Source organism: Hemiscyllium ocellatum, chromosome 20 (assembly GCF_020745735.1).
Source record: "Hemiscyllium ocellatum isolate sHemOce1 chromosome 20, sHemOce1.pat.X.cur, whole genome shotgun sequence".
Classification (NCBI taxonomy): domain Eukaryota; kingdom Metazoa; phylum Chordata; class Chondrichthyes; order Orectolobiformes; family Hemiscylliidae; genus Hemiscyllium; species Hemiscyllium ocellatum.
The window spans coordinates 28,457,669-28,473,897 of NC_083420.1; the positions used below are offsets into that span (position 1 = coordinate 28,457,669).

At 44.6% G+C, this 16,229-nt stretch overlaps 1 protein-coding gene across 1 annotated transcript in view; it reads left to right on the plus strand.

The window, feature by feature from the left end:
* Positions 1 to 16,229, plus strand: part of LOC132825430 (netrin-3-like) — a 185,374-nt gene that overhangs the window by 122,777 nt on the left and 46,368 nt on the right. Inside the window, exon 5 of the mRNA XM_060840691.1 lies at positions 14,724 to 14,777. Within this exon, the coding sequence (XP_060696674.1) occupies positions 14,724 to 14,777 (54 nt within the window). The remainder of the gene's footprint in view (positions 1 to 14,723; positions 14,778 to 16,229) is intronic.

A 16,229-nucleotide genomic window follows, 5' to 3' on the forward strand; every position in this document is an offset into this window, starting at 1 on the left:
CAAGTTTTACATTTCTTGCGGTTGCAGGGGAAGGTGCCAGGAGTGGAGGTTGGGTTGGTGGGGGGTGTGGACCTGACGAGCGAGTCACGGAGGGAGTGGTCTTTTCGGAATGTTGATAGGGGAGGGGAGGGAAATAGATCCCTGGTGGTGGGGTCCGTTTGGAGGTGGTGGAAATGACGGCGGATGATACGCTATATATGGATGTTGGTAGGGTGGTAGGTGAGAACCAGTGGGGTTCTGTCCTGGTGGCGGTTGGAGGGGCGGGGCTCAAGGTGGAGGAGCGGGAAGTGGAGGAGATGCGGTGGAGGGCATCGTCGATCACGTCTAGGGGGGAAATTGCGGTATTTGAAGAAGGAGGCCATTTGGTTGTACAGTATTGGAACTGGTCCAGGAGGACCAGTTCCAATACCGTAATTCCGCCGCAGCTGCTCCCAGTAGGACCAGTTCCAATACCGTACAACCCAGATGGCCTCCTTCTTCAAAGACCGCATTGGCGATTCACCAGGATGTTGTTTGGGATGGAGTATTTTAGCTATAAAGAGAGTAGGGAAAGGCTCTATGTTTTTCTTACAGGAGAAAAGCTGAGGGAGACTTTATCAAAGTGTGTAAGCATATGAGGAGCATGGACAGGATGGATAGGAAGCAGCTGTTCGTTTCATTGGAAGTGTAAGTAAAGAGGGGGCATCATTTTAAGATGAAGGGCAAGCAGTTCAGATGGGATTTGAGGAGAATTGGTTTCACCCAGAGATGGTGGCAATCTGGAGTACACTTCCCGGGAACGTCAAAGCTTTTAAAAGGTATGTGAATGAGCATGTAAAATGTCACAATATTCAGGGTTATAGGTTAAGTGCTGGAAAGTGGTCTAGTATAACTGGGAGTTGATGGACCAAAGGGCCTCTTCTGTGAGGTATGACTCTTCCTATTCTGTGTATTTATTGTAATATTTCACACTCTGCCTCTTTAACTGGAATGCCAGCATGGTACTTGTCAATTGTGAAGATAGAGATAGAATCCTCATTTAGAGCCATGTCCACATTTTCTGCATCCACACTCATGCTGCCATGCACTTCCTTGCTAGGCCTAACCCTTTCCTTATTTGCCAGCTTGCTTTAAATATACTGATAAAACATTGATGGATTTTTCTTAATTTTACTGATTTTTTTCATATTCTCTTTTTGCTTTCCTAATCTTCTGTTTCACTTCACCTCTGTACTTTCTGTACTCACTTAAGCTTCGAATAGAACTATTTTTTGAGATTTTCAGCATTACCTAATCCATTATGCTGCTGGATAACAGTGGACTCTAGATTTGGCAGTCCCACACATTTTCTTGGTGCGGACATGTCTACAGTCAGCCTGTAGAATGTCACCTTTCAATGCTGCTCATTGATTCATTCAATTAGCTATAACTAGTCCACTTTTGCCAAATAATCTCTCAGAGTTGGAAAGATTTCATAGAATTCCTTACAGTGCAGATAGCAGCCATTCAGCCCATCAAGCCTGCACTGACCCACCAAAGAGCATCCAAGCCCATAACCCCATGTCCAATCCATGTAGTCCAGACAACCCTGGACATGGAAGTTAATTTGCCACAGCCAATCCTGCTAACTTACACATCTTTGGATTGTGTGAGGAAATGGCAGATGCCCACGCAGACATGGGGAGAATTTACAAACTCCACACAGAAAGTCACCCAAAGCTGGAATTGAACCCAGGTACCTTGTACTGTGAGGCAGCAGTGCTAACTGCTAAGTCACCATGCCAACCCAGCTTCCTTCCCCCAATTAAGAACTTTACCCTTGCTTTACTTCTGCTTTATCTTTGTCACTTTGCATAATGATGGTAAATCTAACCACGTTATAGTTATTATCTCCAAAATAACCATCTAGGGCTACTTTATCTATTTGTCTAGCTTTTTTCCTAAAACTATATCCAGAATTGCACTCTCTCTTGTTGGGGTTGTCCTGTGCAAGCTAAAAAAGGTCTCTTCAATACAATTCAAGAATTTTTTGCCCTCTGTACCTTTACTACCATTTGAACCCCAGTTGATATTCAGGCTGTTGAAGGACCCAAATATTATTGCCCCACTATTTTTTGCATGCAGAAATTTGCCAACATATTTGTTCCTGTAGCTCTCTCTGACTGCCCAGGGATCTATAGCAAAATCTAGCAGTGTGGCTACCATGTTTTTGTTTCTACGTTCGATCCGTATGATCTAACTTGATGCTTCATTTAGTATCGCATCAGTCCTCATCAATGTGGTTGATTCTTCAACCGATAATGCTGCACCTCCATCCCTTCCCTGACTGTCTATCCTGCCTGAAAACTCTACAACCAGGCAAATTGAGCTGCCATCCATAAGCCAATTTTCTGTTATAGAAATTATAATATGTTGCCATATGTCTGTCTGTGTCCACAGTTCATCAGCTTTCATCGCTATACTTCCTGCTTTACTTACATACCTTATAATACTGCAAATTTTCTGTGCAATAGGTTTCTTTAAATTCCTGTTTACTTTGTCTTCCAGAATCAATCATTAAGTTCCCTACACTGAATTTTCCCCATATCAATCTAGTTTAAACACTACCCAATGGCACAAGCAAATCTTTTGGTAAGGACATTTATTGCGGTCCTAGGCAGATATAGTTTGTATAGGCCTCACCTTCCCCAGAATCAACCTGAATGCTCAAAGGTCTGTTACCCATTTTTCTGCTGCCACTTTCCAACTGTTCAATCATTCAGTTCTATTATTTCTATGCTCACTAGCACCTGAGGTTAGAGCTTGACGTGTCCAGCCTTTCAGCCTCTTGCCTGGTTCCCTGAGATTTGCTGTTAGGACTTCATTCCCATTCCTAGCCATGTCCTTGGTACCAACATGGATCACAACCTCTGGCTGCTCACCTTCCCCCAATAAAATGTGCTGCTTCCATGGATCGGGTGGTAGCTGGCATGGCCTGGCAGAGCAATCAGTACCTGTCGGATACGCACGGAGACCCTCACCACATTCGAGCCACAGAGACATTTATTCAGTGGCTAGGTGCAGAAAATCTGCAGCAGGCCAGAATCTTTAGGCCCAACAGAGGACATCCGCCAAACTCATCTGAGACAAAACAGTACCTTCTTTGCTTTGATACCAGGGAGGCAACAAGCTCTCCAGGAGTCACTTTGACAGCCACAGAAACACCTGCCTGAATCTTTGACTACGGAATTTCCTCTAACTCTTGACTGTCCATTCTTTTTTCAACATTCCACTCCCCAAAGCCCCCAGACCCCTGGCCACCTGTGCTACCTGTTGTGCCATTGACCTGGCCCTGCATGTATTCCTGAGGAACCACCACGCTCGCCAGTATCCAAAATGAAAGATTACCAATTAATAAACATGATCAATGCCTACATTATTGCTTTCTTTTCTGAGACTGCTTACTAGTCACTCACTCCCTTACTGCTTGTCTGCTTCTAATCTGTAGTACAACCACTTCTCCACATTTCTGTTTGCCCTACAGATGCACAACAATGACTTGAGCCAATGCTCAATTTCCAGAACTCAGAGCCCAAGCAAGTACTGGCAGTACTTGGTGCAAATGTGTTACCATGTGTCCATGATTTTACACATACCACAAAGTCCGTGCTCCACCTCGTCAAGCTGACCTGACATCATGAAACTTTAAGAATTGCCATTACAATTAGAATAGTAGAAAAACCTAGCTACCAATCAGCTGCTTTCCCTTTACCATTGTATCGACCAACTACAGGAGGTAGCTCCCAGTTCAACCTCATGCTGTTTTCAGTCTCTCAAACTGACCCCTTGCCATGCTGCTTCAAGTTCCTGGACTGCTCCCTGCTTTAGGCCAAAAAGCCTAAATGATGCTTACGTATCCACGAGGGCCGATTTTTAACAGACAGCTGGTCTTTTAAAGATGTTCTGTCATTGCCTGGACCGCTCAGGTGACGCACTGCAGTACTCACCGGGACAGAGTCGCAGAACAGTGATTGTTTGCTGCATCCGACACAACCGAGCTCAGCAAAGGGTTGAGAAGTTAAAAGTGGATGAGGTAGACCAGCTACCTATCTCATCGAAAATGGAAGAAGGGGGAATCTGACAGAGATGCTGAGGGTATCAAAGGGAATGAGTAGGTAGCAGATGAAGCAAAGGCTAGAGGCAGATTAGGTATATGGATCTGAGGTGTCATGTTAGTGACTTGACTTGAGGGTGATTGTGTATAAACCTTTGCAGCCACTCAAAATTATGAGCCAATTCAGACAGCAGCATTCCTTGCCTGAAGGAAATGCTTGCTATGTAAATTTAAAACATTAAGCTGCTTTGTTTGGCATAGATTATAACTAACTTTGTTCCCTTTTTACCAATTATGTCCTATTTAGTTTCCTAGCCAGTGTATAAATATGGAGTTATTTGGAGTTATACAAGGACTGCGCTTATATGACTCAAACCTTAATTTCTAAGGAGCGTTCTTCTAAGCCTAAGATATAGAGAGGTTACACTATGCTGATTAACTCTCAAATCTCAATGGTGTAGGTTAAATTTCTGCTTTCCAAAGTGCCTCTCAGAGTAAAGCAATAAGTGAGAACTTCAGCAGTCTTAGCACTGCTGCACATAATGTTCACGGAATTGCTCAGGTAGTGTACCGGAAAAACATAACTAGTCAGAAGTCGTAACATATTGAAAGCGACCACAGGACTATTGTACAAAGAGCTGAAGAAGTGTCACTGGACTCAAAACATAAACTCTGTTTTCTCCTTGCAAATGCTGCCATACCTGCTGAGTTTCTCCAGCAATTTGTTTTTGTTTGGCACAAAGAGTTGTATTTGCTTCAAGTGTAATGCTATAGAGAAGTTCACATCCCTGCACCAAATATGGATTCCATGCTTTTTAATCTTTCTTTTCTTCGTGTTACATCTTGCTGCCACCTTGGCAGTTACAGCAGAGCTAGAGGATCCTGCTTACTGTTTCACCTCAGATGAGTTTGGTGGATGTCCTCTGTTGGGCCTAAAGATTCTGGTCTGCTGCAGATTTCCTGCAACTAGCCATTGAATAAATGCCTTTGTGGCTCAAGTAATGTGGTAAGGGTCTCCGTGCGTATCTGGCTTTGCCAGGCCATGCCAGCTACCACCTGATCCATGGAAGTAGCCATGTGTTTGCATGCCAGAGCCATAATATCAAACAGAACCTGAGCAGGTTCCTCTGTCTTTCGCTCTCATCTGTGTGTGATCTCTGGAAGTTTGACAAAATGTTCCTTCACTTGCCTCTGCACCTCATTAACGACCAAGTCCAGAGGCTAATCATCTGTACTGGGCTCACTCAGCACAGTCCTGCTCTCTAGCGGTCCTCAGTGGCAGAGACCTCAGTCATTTCTCCCTCTTTCAGCTGAAGGCTTGTGCCAATGCTATGCTCATAGAATGTAGACACATTATCCATGAGATGAATGTCTTTGTGCTGATAAAAGGTGGGGAGGAAGACTTTGATGATGTATCCTTGGAGATATGTGATACTTCCTCCTCAGAAGTGTGCTGTGAGGTACTGTTCGAGAAGACCCTGCAGAATGGGGCACTTGATCTTGCCTTGAGAGGGGGAATCCAGAGGTTACACTAAAGGTCATAAAGATTTGTAAGTGCCATGGGCCGCCACCCTTATGCAAAGTTTTATTTCGATGTTGCTGTTTGATTTACAGATGAAAATGACTACTGGAGGCTTTCCTGGTCAATGGCTGTAGATATCCATTTTTCCCTTCAGCACATACATGTTCCCTTTGCTCTCCTGCTACTCCCACTGTTTGCTCTATAAATTGGGTGGGAAGCCTTATATCATGAAGACTCTGTCTGTGCAGGTTTACTCCGTTTGTGTATTTTTTTTTCAGTAGGAGCAGTGTTACAGTACAATGGGCAGAGGACAAGGAAGTGGAAGGGATTAGCTAGATCATTCAGGTAGCTAGCATAGACACAATAGATTGAATCATATCATTTTGTACTATTTGATTTTGTACCTAATCCATACTCTGCTGACCTTTGGAGCTTTTGATGGAACACCTTGGAAGGTGCAATGGTAATGTCCCTATCATTGAGTCAAGATACCCAGGTACAAATGCTCCCTACTCTAGAGATGTGTGATTATATTTCTGAACAGATTGATTAGAAAATATCTATCATCTGTGGTACCTGCTTTGGAAGTGTTTGATGGAACAGTGGAGACTAACATTGAAAAATGAACTCTGCTTCACCTTAATTTTATCTCATTCTTTATCATGGTGAAGAATATTATCCTTTCTCCACACTCCCAATCCATTCCTGCGTTCTGAAGACTCATTCTGGTCAATGGTTCAGCTATTATTTATTCTGAGTGTCCAATTAGTATTTATTGTTTTAAATTATTATTTTTTCTTGTACGTTCAATTGCAGCCTTCTTCAATTGTACAACTACACAATTCATGCTGTATCTAAAGTGTATTTGCAAACAGCCCTTTCACAAAATGGCTCTGTCTTTGCATTTTTTTCCTTTTCCCCTCTGTTATTGATGTTTGTTTTAAAGAGCTTGCTGACAGTCACTCACTCCAGTGTGCTTCCCAAAAGAGTCCAGCTAATTCCAACAGACAAAATCCCTTTACTGTTGGCCAGCCTTGACTGTGATTCAAAGTCATCAAAAAATCAAAGCAGCACGGCATTCCTTTTCAAAAGGTTCCAACATTCCCAAAATTCCTTGCACTTTCATTACATTTCATATTGTATACTAGAGGCTGCTTAACAGCTTCCAGGCTTGGCTCAGATCTGCACACCAGCTGCACTTCGTATTTTGTCAAAATTTTCCGACAATAACTTGGATATGTTCCTTTCTTGACTGGCTGGGGTTCAAAGCTGAAATGTCAAAGCATTACTTTCACTTGCTAACTCATTGGTTGCAGTGAGAGGGACATTAATCTCTGTATGATGGACTAATTAAGCAGCACCATCCACACTGTGTTAGCGTGACTCATTCTTAACCTTTTTACCATGTACCAGAGCCTGGAGCAAAGATTGGATTGCTGCCCCTTCCACAGTCTATGTGTACTCTCCTCTATCCCTGACACCACCCATCCATTTAATCTCCTCCAGCAGTCCATGTACACTCTGTCCATCTACTGACTCTACCTAATATGATGACTCATTTCTGGAAGCTTTTGACCGACAAGGACTGCAAACCATACTAATATAAATTTTAAAATACTTTTAAACTACCTACGCTATTTACAGAGACATGGCTCATCAGGGGTCCATTTGAACCTTCTCCCTGCAGTGAACTGAAATTATATCGCTGATGGTGCACGCTAGCTATAACCAAAACATTTATTAACCCCTTATGCTATACTGTCCACCAATTAATCTCCTCCCATACCCATGTGCACGCTCCGCTATTGTGGAGTATCAACTGCCCCTCTTATTCTCCCTCCACAGTCCCCTCTAACTCTAGCCCCTGGGAATCACAAACTCAAAAATAATCACTCAGACAGGTAGAAACTCTTTTGATGGTTTTTAAATGATGTGAGATTGGGAACACGAAACCATCAAAATAGAAGAATGGAAAGCCAGCTTCACAGTGTGCTTTATTAATATGATTGGAACATCTGTCCAACGTGGACCATAGCTTACGAGGAAGGAAGGGGTACAGGATTTGGGAGGGGGTTTGGTTGGACCACTGAGAGTTTGTGGGATTGTCAGGGGACTGTGCATTTTGCACAAAAGTGATTGAGAGAGTGGAGTTTGGAGGGGTTGTAATCAGTGGTGAACCATAAAGTTGAGGGGAGCAGCGATGTGAGGGCTGTGGACTTTGGAGTGCAGTGATTGTGGAGAGTGTGAAGTTTGGAGGAGCAGTGAGTGAGGACTGTGGCATTTGGGAGTTAATTGGTAGACTGTCAGGGTTGGCGGGTGATTGGGTGGGGAATCTGGAGTTTGGAGGTGTTTGGGGGGATGTGGGGTTTGGGGGTGATCGGGGGAATGTGGGGTTTGGGGGTGTTTGGAGAGAATGTGGGGTTTGGGGGTGAATGGAAGGAATGTAGGGTTTGGGGGGAATATGGAGTTAGGGGTTGGTTAGGGGAATGTGGTGTTTGGGGTGTTTGGGGGAATGTGGGGTTTGGGAGTGATCGGGGGAATGTGGGGCTTGGGGGTGATTGCAGGGATTGTGGTGTTTGGGAGTGATTGGGGGGAATGTGGTGTTTGGGAGTGATTGGTGGAATATGTAGTTTGGGGGTGATCGGGTGAAGGTGAGGTTTGGGGGATGATTTGGGGAATGTGGGGTTTGGGGTGATTGGAGGACTGTGGAGCTTGGAGGTCATTGGAGGGATTGTGGTGTTTGGGACTTATTGGGGAAATGTGGGGTTTGGGGTGATTGGGGGAACGTGGGGCTTGGAGGTCATTGGAGGGATTGTGGTGTTTGGGAGTGATTGGGGAAATGTGGTGTTTGGGAGTGATTGGGGGAATGTGGTGTTTGGGAGTGATTGGGGGAATGTGGGGTTGTGGTGATCAGGTGAAGGTGAGGTTTGGGGGATGATTTGGGGAATGTGGGGTTTGGGGTGATTGGGGGACTGTGGGGCTTGAGAGTGATCGGGGGAAGGTGAGGTTTGAGAATAATTGGGAGAACGAGCAGAGTGAGGTTGGGGAAGTAAGAGAGATTGGAGGTGACAGGTGGTGGAGGCAGATGGCTGCAGTTACAGGATCACAGTGTTAGGGTCCAACAACATAACTGAAAACTTCACTTTGCTGGAAATCAGGAGCTGTAGGAAATCTTTTACCTCATTGGAGATGGGTTCTTGTGGGAGGAGACTACTGTGGGATGGGAGGAGTTGTGGGTGTGGCCCTCAAGGGTCATGCATTCCCATAGATCAACTCCAGCTGCCTGATAGGTGACAGCTATGAAAGCAAAGGTTTGTTCTGTGGCTTCCTCCAATATACAGTTCATTTTGTGAATTCATAACCCAATATTTTTGTAACCACAGGTTGGGGTCTTGGAGACAGGGAGTTGGTCGTGGGGATGGAGCGGGGGCAGGGAGGAGGTGCAGATTGGGTCTGGAGTTGTCAAAGTGGGACCCAAGCTCGGGGTAGTGGAGGCAAATAGGGTCCAGAGCAGTAGAATGGAAGTTGACTGTTAGGTACTGGAGGGAGGTCGGGTTTGGAACAGTTGAAAGGGGTTTGCATCCTGTAGCAGGCAGGGCTAAGGTGTTTGGCTCCTGTGAGGTGGGGGTGTCAGATCTGGAATGGATATAGAATAAGGGAAAAAGTGAGGACTGCAGGTGCTGCATATCAGAGTCGAGAGTGGAGCGCTAGAAAAGCACAGCAGGTCAGGCAGCATCCGAGGAACAGGAGAATCAACGTTTCCAGCAAGAGCCCTTTCTCAGGAATGAGCCTGATAAATCATTCCTGATGAAGGGCTTATACCCAAAATGTTGATTCTCCTGCTCCTCGGATGCTGCCTGACCTGCTATGCTTTTCTAGCACCCCCCTCTCGACATAAAACAACGGAAGTTGAGAGTGGGTCCAGAGTGGGGTAAGGAGGATTCAGCTTCCGTGCGATGAAGGGGTTTAGAATAGTAAAGTGAGATTTGGCTCCAGCAGTAGAGATAGCAGAGTCAGATCTGGAATGAGGGAAGGGGGTTCAGTTCCCATGAGGTATACCGAGGTTGGGTCCAGAGGAGGTGGAGGCGAGATCTGGTCCTAAGTTGGAATAGTGGGTGGTGGGTGTGGAGCTTGGGAAGGGGAAGTGTCATGTCCCACAAGGTGTCAGTTTAGAAGGTGGGAGAGGTGTGATCTAGCAGTTGTGGTTACAGATGTGTGAGGTATGGTAATTGAATAGTTACTTTCTTCTGAACCGTCCAAATTCCCCGATTCAATGTTGACTTTCAGAACGTTCCAAGGATAGAGGAATTGCTAAGTGGAATCTTCAATTTCCCAGACTAAATCTTTGGAGTTTTCTAATCATGGGGAGTCTCCAGCGCCCCTGGGGCAGCTCCCATCTATGTTGGAATAATGTTGGTCTGGTTATTGGAAAATCCAGGACCAGTGAGGTTATGTTAAACTTGTATGAAGCAATGCTTCAGCCTCACTGGGGCTATTGTGTCCCATTATGGGAGTTGCACTTTATTAAGGATGTGAAGGCATTAAAGAGGGTGCAGAGAATATTTTGAGACTAATTCCAAGGATGAGGAACTTCAGTTATGTAGATACATTGGAGAAGCCATAGCTGTTTTCTTGGAGAAGAGAAGTTTGAGACAAAATATCTGCTAGAGATATTCAAAACCTTGAAGAGTCCTAACAGAGGTTTAGGTAAAAATTGTTCCCACTGGCAGAAGGATCGAGAACAAAGACACAGATTTAAGGTAACTGGCCAAAGAAGCATTAGAGACCTGAGAAAAGTTTTCAGGCAGCAAGTTGTTCAAATCTGGAGTGCACTGCCTGAGACTGTGGCAGAGGCACAACACCCATGAAGGTGGACACCATCCAGTCCAAAGCAGCCCACTTGATTGGCAACACAGCCACAAAATCTATTCCCTCCACCACTGATGCTCAGTAGCAGCAGTGTGTACCATGTACAAGTTGCACTGCAGCGACTTGCCAAAGATCCTTAGACAACACCTTTCAAACCCACGAGCACTTCCATCGAGAAGGACAAGAGGCAGCAGGGGAATGCCACCATCTTGCAAGTTCTCCTTCAAGCTATTTACCATTCTGACTTGGAAATATATTGCCATACCTTCACTGTCGCTGGGCGAAAATCTGGGAATTCTCTACATTATGGGTTATGAACAGTTAAATGGACTGCAGTGATTCAAGAAAGCAGCTGACCTAAACCTTAGCAAGGGCAACAAGGGATGGTCAATAAATGCTGGCCAGCCAGTGATCTTACGATTCAATAAAAAAAAATGTAGGATCAATCAAAGCATTCACAGAATCTCAGAAAGGTTAAGTTGCTGAAGGATGCAACTTGACCTCTTGGAATGAACATGATGACTTAGTTCCTGACTTTCCCTGTAAACCTCTACACATTGTTTCTATTCAAATAATTACCCAATGTCCTGTAAATGCCTCAGCTGAACCTGCCTTCATCACGTTTCTAGGCAGTGCAGACCTCAACTACTCATATAAAAAAAGTTTATTTTTCACATACATTTTCATCCTGTGCAATTTTTTTTTAGATTTAGAAGATTTAAAGTTAAATTAACTTAAATTATTATCTGAAAAGAAAGAATGTTCAGATTTATGAGGAGAAGGCAGGGAACTGGCACTCAGTTCATTGCTTATTCAGAGAGGAGGCACAAAGGGAATGGGCTGAATGATCTGCTTCTGTACTGAAGCAATTCCATAATTCTGGAAATAACTCACCGGCCTGATCGTCATTTCCTCACCTGAACACCTTTGGCTGTTCTGATTACATGCCTACCTCTCTAGCCCCTCATCCAGAGCTGCTTCACTTCCCATATCCTCTACTCACTTGAAGACAAAAGGCGAGTGGACTATTCTCACACAAGCTGAAAAGAGCTGACTTTCTTGAGGTTGCCATCTTCTCACTAGCACATAACTCAATGGAGCTATCATAAGTCATTTATCTGCTCCTTGCCCACATTGTGCCATAAAAGCAGGAATGACACATCACCTTTGTTCATCAGTGACCTTGGCAATCTCCTCGGCCAGTCATTTTATGGGATGGCCTGCAGATGACTTATTTCCAACCATGGTAGATAGTCTAGGGAAAACAATAATGCCAAATGCACATAGTCATCGAATAAAGGCTGGCTTCTAACAAACCACTTATCCTTTCTAAGACATTTACTGAAACCTATCTCTTCAACCAATCTTTTGGTCACCTGACCTAATATCTCCTTGAGTGGCTCAGTGTCAAATTTAGCTCTGTAATGTCCCAGTGATGCAGCTTTAGATGGTTTTAATATGTCAAAAGTGCCATATAAAAGTAATAATTTGTTGGGATTGTTCTGGTCTGGTAATGATCAGAATGGTAAGAGGACTCAAGTGAAAGTTGAGTTGGGCTGTGGTGAAACAATATTAGAAGAGGACAGTGTAGTTGAGAGAGAAACAAAATTAACATTTCAGGTCAATGGCCTATTGTGAGAACTGCAATTTCTATGTCGGTGCTTTTTCCTGCATTTCTGCTCTCAGTCATTCCCTACATTCCCTGTACTGTGACAGGATTCCCCTTGTTTTCACTCATTAGTCCTCCCTATATTGTCTCCCTTTCCTACAGCACATACATGTGCAGAAAAAATGCAGCGACTGTAATTTCGCCTCTTCCCTTTTCATTGTTTAAGGTCCTGATCACTATCTTCAGGTAAAACATTTTTAGACTTCAATTTATCGTACTTGCAGATACTGGAATATGATGTGGGTTCCCCTATATTGGGAAGACCAATAGCTGACTGGGTGACTGCTTTGTGGAAGACCTCCATTCAATCTGGAACCCTGAGCTTCCTGCTGCTGGTCATTTCGTTTCTCCACCTTACTCCCAGTCTGACATCTCTGATCTTGGCCTCCTGCAGTGATCAATTGAAAATCAATCCAGTATTGAGAAATGACACTTCATCTTTCTAACCTTCCAGACTCAACATCTAGATCAACATTTTCAGATTGTAACCTGCTCCCCTACTTTTTTCAAAAGCAGCTTATGAAATTGCTACTCCATTAACTCTGCCTCCAGATCCCATTGTCTTTTTAATGTTCTATTGCTTTACATCATTAAGGCTTTTGCCAATACATTCTGCCCTTTCACGCACCAATGTTTTGATCTTTGCCTGTGTGCTTGTTCCCCTGCTAGAGGGCACTTGCTTTATGTGAGAGGGGAAAGATTTAAAAGGGACCCGAGAGGCAACAATTTCATGCAGAAGGTGGTACAGGTATGGTATAACCTGCTAGAGGAAATGGTAGAGATGGGTATAATTACATTTAAAAGGCATCTGGGTGGGTACATGAATAGGAAGGGTTTAGAGGGATATGGGCCAAATGCTGGCATGTGGGACTAGATCAGTTTAGGATGTCTAGTTGGCTTTCACAAATTGGAGCGAAGGGTCTGTTTCCGTGCTGTATAACTCTATGACTCTGTACTTGCTTCAAACTATCATCAGCTTTAACATTTTTCAGTTCAATTTACACAAAATGTTAGTTCTGTCTGATGCTGCCAAATGAGTATTTTCATTGTCTCTTTTTCTTTCACCAAGGACTGTACTACCTGACCACTCACTCCATCGCTCACTAACCACTCACTCCTTCCTCACTGACCACTCACTCCATCCCTCACTAACCACTCACACCATCTCTCACTGACCACTCACTCCATCCCTCACTAACCACTCACTCCTTCCTCACTGACCATCACACCATCTCTCACTGACCACTCACTCCATCCTCACTGACCACTCACTCCTTCCTCACTGACCAATCACTCCATCCCTCACTAACCACTCACTCCTTCCTCACTGACCACTCACTCCATCCCTCACTGACCATTTACTCCATCCCTCACTGACTAATCACTCCATCCCTCACTAACTACTCACTCCATCCCTCAATGACCACCCACTCCATCCTTACTATCACTCACTCCATCCCTCACTGACCACTCACACCATCTCTCACTGACCACTCACTCCATCCTCATTGATGACTCTCTCCATCCCTCACTGACCACTCAGTCCATTCCTCACTGACCACTCACTTCATCCCTCAACTAACCAATCACTCCAACCCTCATTGACCACTCACTCCATCCCTCACTGACTAATCACCCCAACCCACACTGACCAATCACTCCATCCCTCACTGACCATTCATTCTATCCTCACTGACCACTCACTCCATCCCTCACTGACCACTCAGTCCATCCTTCAACTAACCAATCACTCCAACCCTCATTGACCACTTACTCCAGCCCTCACTGACTAATCACTCCATCCTCACTGACCACTCACTCCATCTCTCACTAACCACTCACTCCATCTCTCACTAACCACTCACTCCATCCTCACTGACTACTCACACCATCCCTCACTGACCATTCACTCCATCTCTCACTGACCACTCACTCCATTCCACACTGACCACTCATTCCATCCCTCGCTGACCACTCACTCCAACCCTCACTGTCCACTCATTCCATCCCTCACTGACCACTCACTCCACCTCTCATTGACCACTCATTCCATCCCTCACTGATCACTCACTCCATCCCTCACTGACCACTCACTCCAACCCTCACTGACCACTCACTCCACCACTCACTGACCACTCACTCCACCTCTCACTGACCACTCACTCCATCCCTCACTGACTAATCACTCCATCCCACACTGACCACTCATTCCATCCCTCACTGACCACTCACTCCATCCTTCACCAACCACTCACTCCATCCCTCAATGAGCACTCACTCCATCCCTCAATGAGCACTCAATCCATCCCTCACTGACCACTCACTCCAACCCTCAATGAGCACTCACTCCATCCCTCACTAACCACTCACTCTATCCCTCACTCTGACCCCTCAGTCACCAATCCAGTTTGATCGTCAGCTCAGATTCAGGTCTCATGAGAGATAGTATGTAATTGACTGTTGCGATTAGCTCGAAATGATCAATGAAATGTAAAATAAGATTGTAAGGAAGTTAAAAGTTTTGTGTGTATTTTCTCCATGTCACCCATCATTATGTGTAGTACAGCATCTTTCAATGCTTATTTTCACAGAGATCCCAACTGTGTCTCCACGCTGGGTGGCGAGCAGCACAGAGGAGCCTGCAGGTGAGTGAGAAGCATATGGGTGCGGTCTTACAGCAGACTGGCATCAAATATTTCCTTGAAGAGAGGATAAGGTGATGAATAAGGTGAATGCTACCCTCTGAGGCAAGTACAACTGATAGAATGCAGAAAGGGGAAATGAACGGAAAAGATCGCAAGCCCCATGAAAGTTTGCTGTGGGCTTCTGTGACTATAGATTATTGTTCTGTGTGCTAATTTGCAGGTTTGTGTCATTTTGTGTGATATTTTGTGCTTCTCTGTAGTTCTATGTGTTACTACAAGATTCGGCATGTTACTGCTTGGTTCTATATGTTACTATCTTATACTGTGTGGTTCTGTGTGTTACCATTCTATGTGTTACATACTGCATGGCTGTCTAGTTATCATCTGTTACAGTGTGATTCTGTGCGTTACAAACTGACAGTTGTGTTACTGGACGGTTCTGAAACTGTGTGGTTGCATGTCTGAGCATCGAATACTGTGTGGTTCTATGTATTATTATCAGATACTGTTAGTGGATGGTTCTGTGTGTTACCATCCCCCGATGCTGTGAAGTTCTCTGTGTTACTCTCTGGTGCTGGGTGTTACTGTATGGTTCTGTGTGTTACTCTGTTGATCTGTGTGTTGCTGTCTGGTTCTCTCCTTTGCTCTGTGGTTCTGTATTACTGTTCAGTTTCACGTGTGTTCTGTGTATTTCTATTTAGTTTTTTTTGTATTACTATGTCGTTCACTGTTTTACACTGTGGCTTTGGTACTGTGTGATCCTTTCGGCAGAATTTTATGGATGGTGGTTTTTCAGCTGAGCATGTTAGGAGTTAGGAACACTATCACCCAAACAATTCTGCCCAAAGATGGTTTCATGTGGGATCCCATTTCCACCCTCTGCCCTGCCCCTGATTCTGGCTGTCTGCAATCACTTGTTGTCCCAAGAAGCCTTAATCAGCTGGAGGGGAGTCTTCTGCATTTTACTTCAAAGGACATCTCATCTCAAAGAGCTGTCTCTATGGTCCCATCATCAACACAAAAAGCAAGGTGACGTTGTTCATGGCAAGGTTGGAGTGGGCTTTCGACGTCAAGATTTGCGGCAGAGCTTGGATGACGAGGTTGTAAGCAGTTTGTTTGGAAAGTGGATTGGTGATAGAAGTGCTGTGAACATTTCTATCTGAGGGCCTAACTAAGCGATCTACTGCACTTCCCTTATAGCCCTGAACTTCTCCTGCCAGCTAAAGGATAACTGTGAGGTGGAACACAGGCAATAATTTCAGGCCATAAGTGTTGAAGGGATCAGTAATGTTGAAGCATGGAACAACTGATACAGTGCCCATCCCCCCCTCCCCCCTCCATTGAATTCCAGTCAGGAGCAGGTGGAAGTGACTCGCAGAATTTTATGGGTCCCACCACCTGGAAATCCTTTGATGGGACAATAAAACCTTATGCTCAATGTGTTTCAGTGTG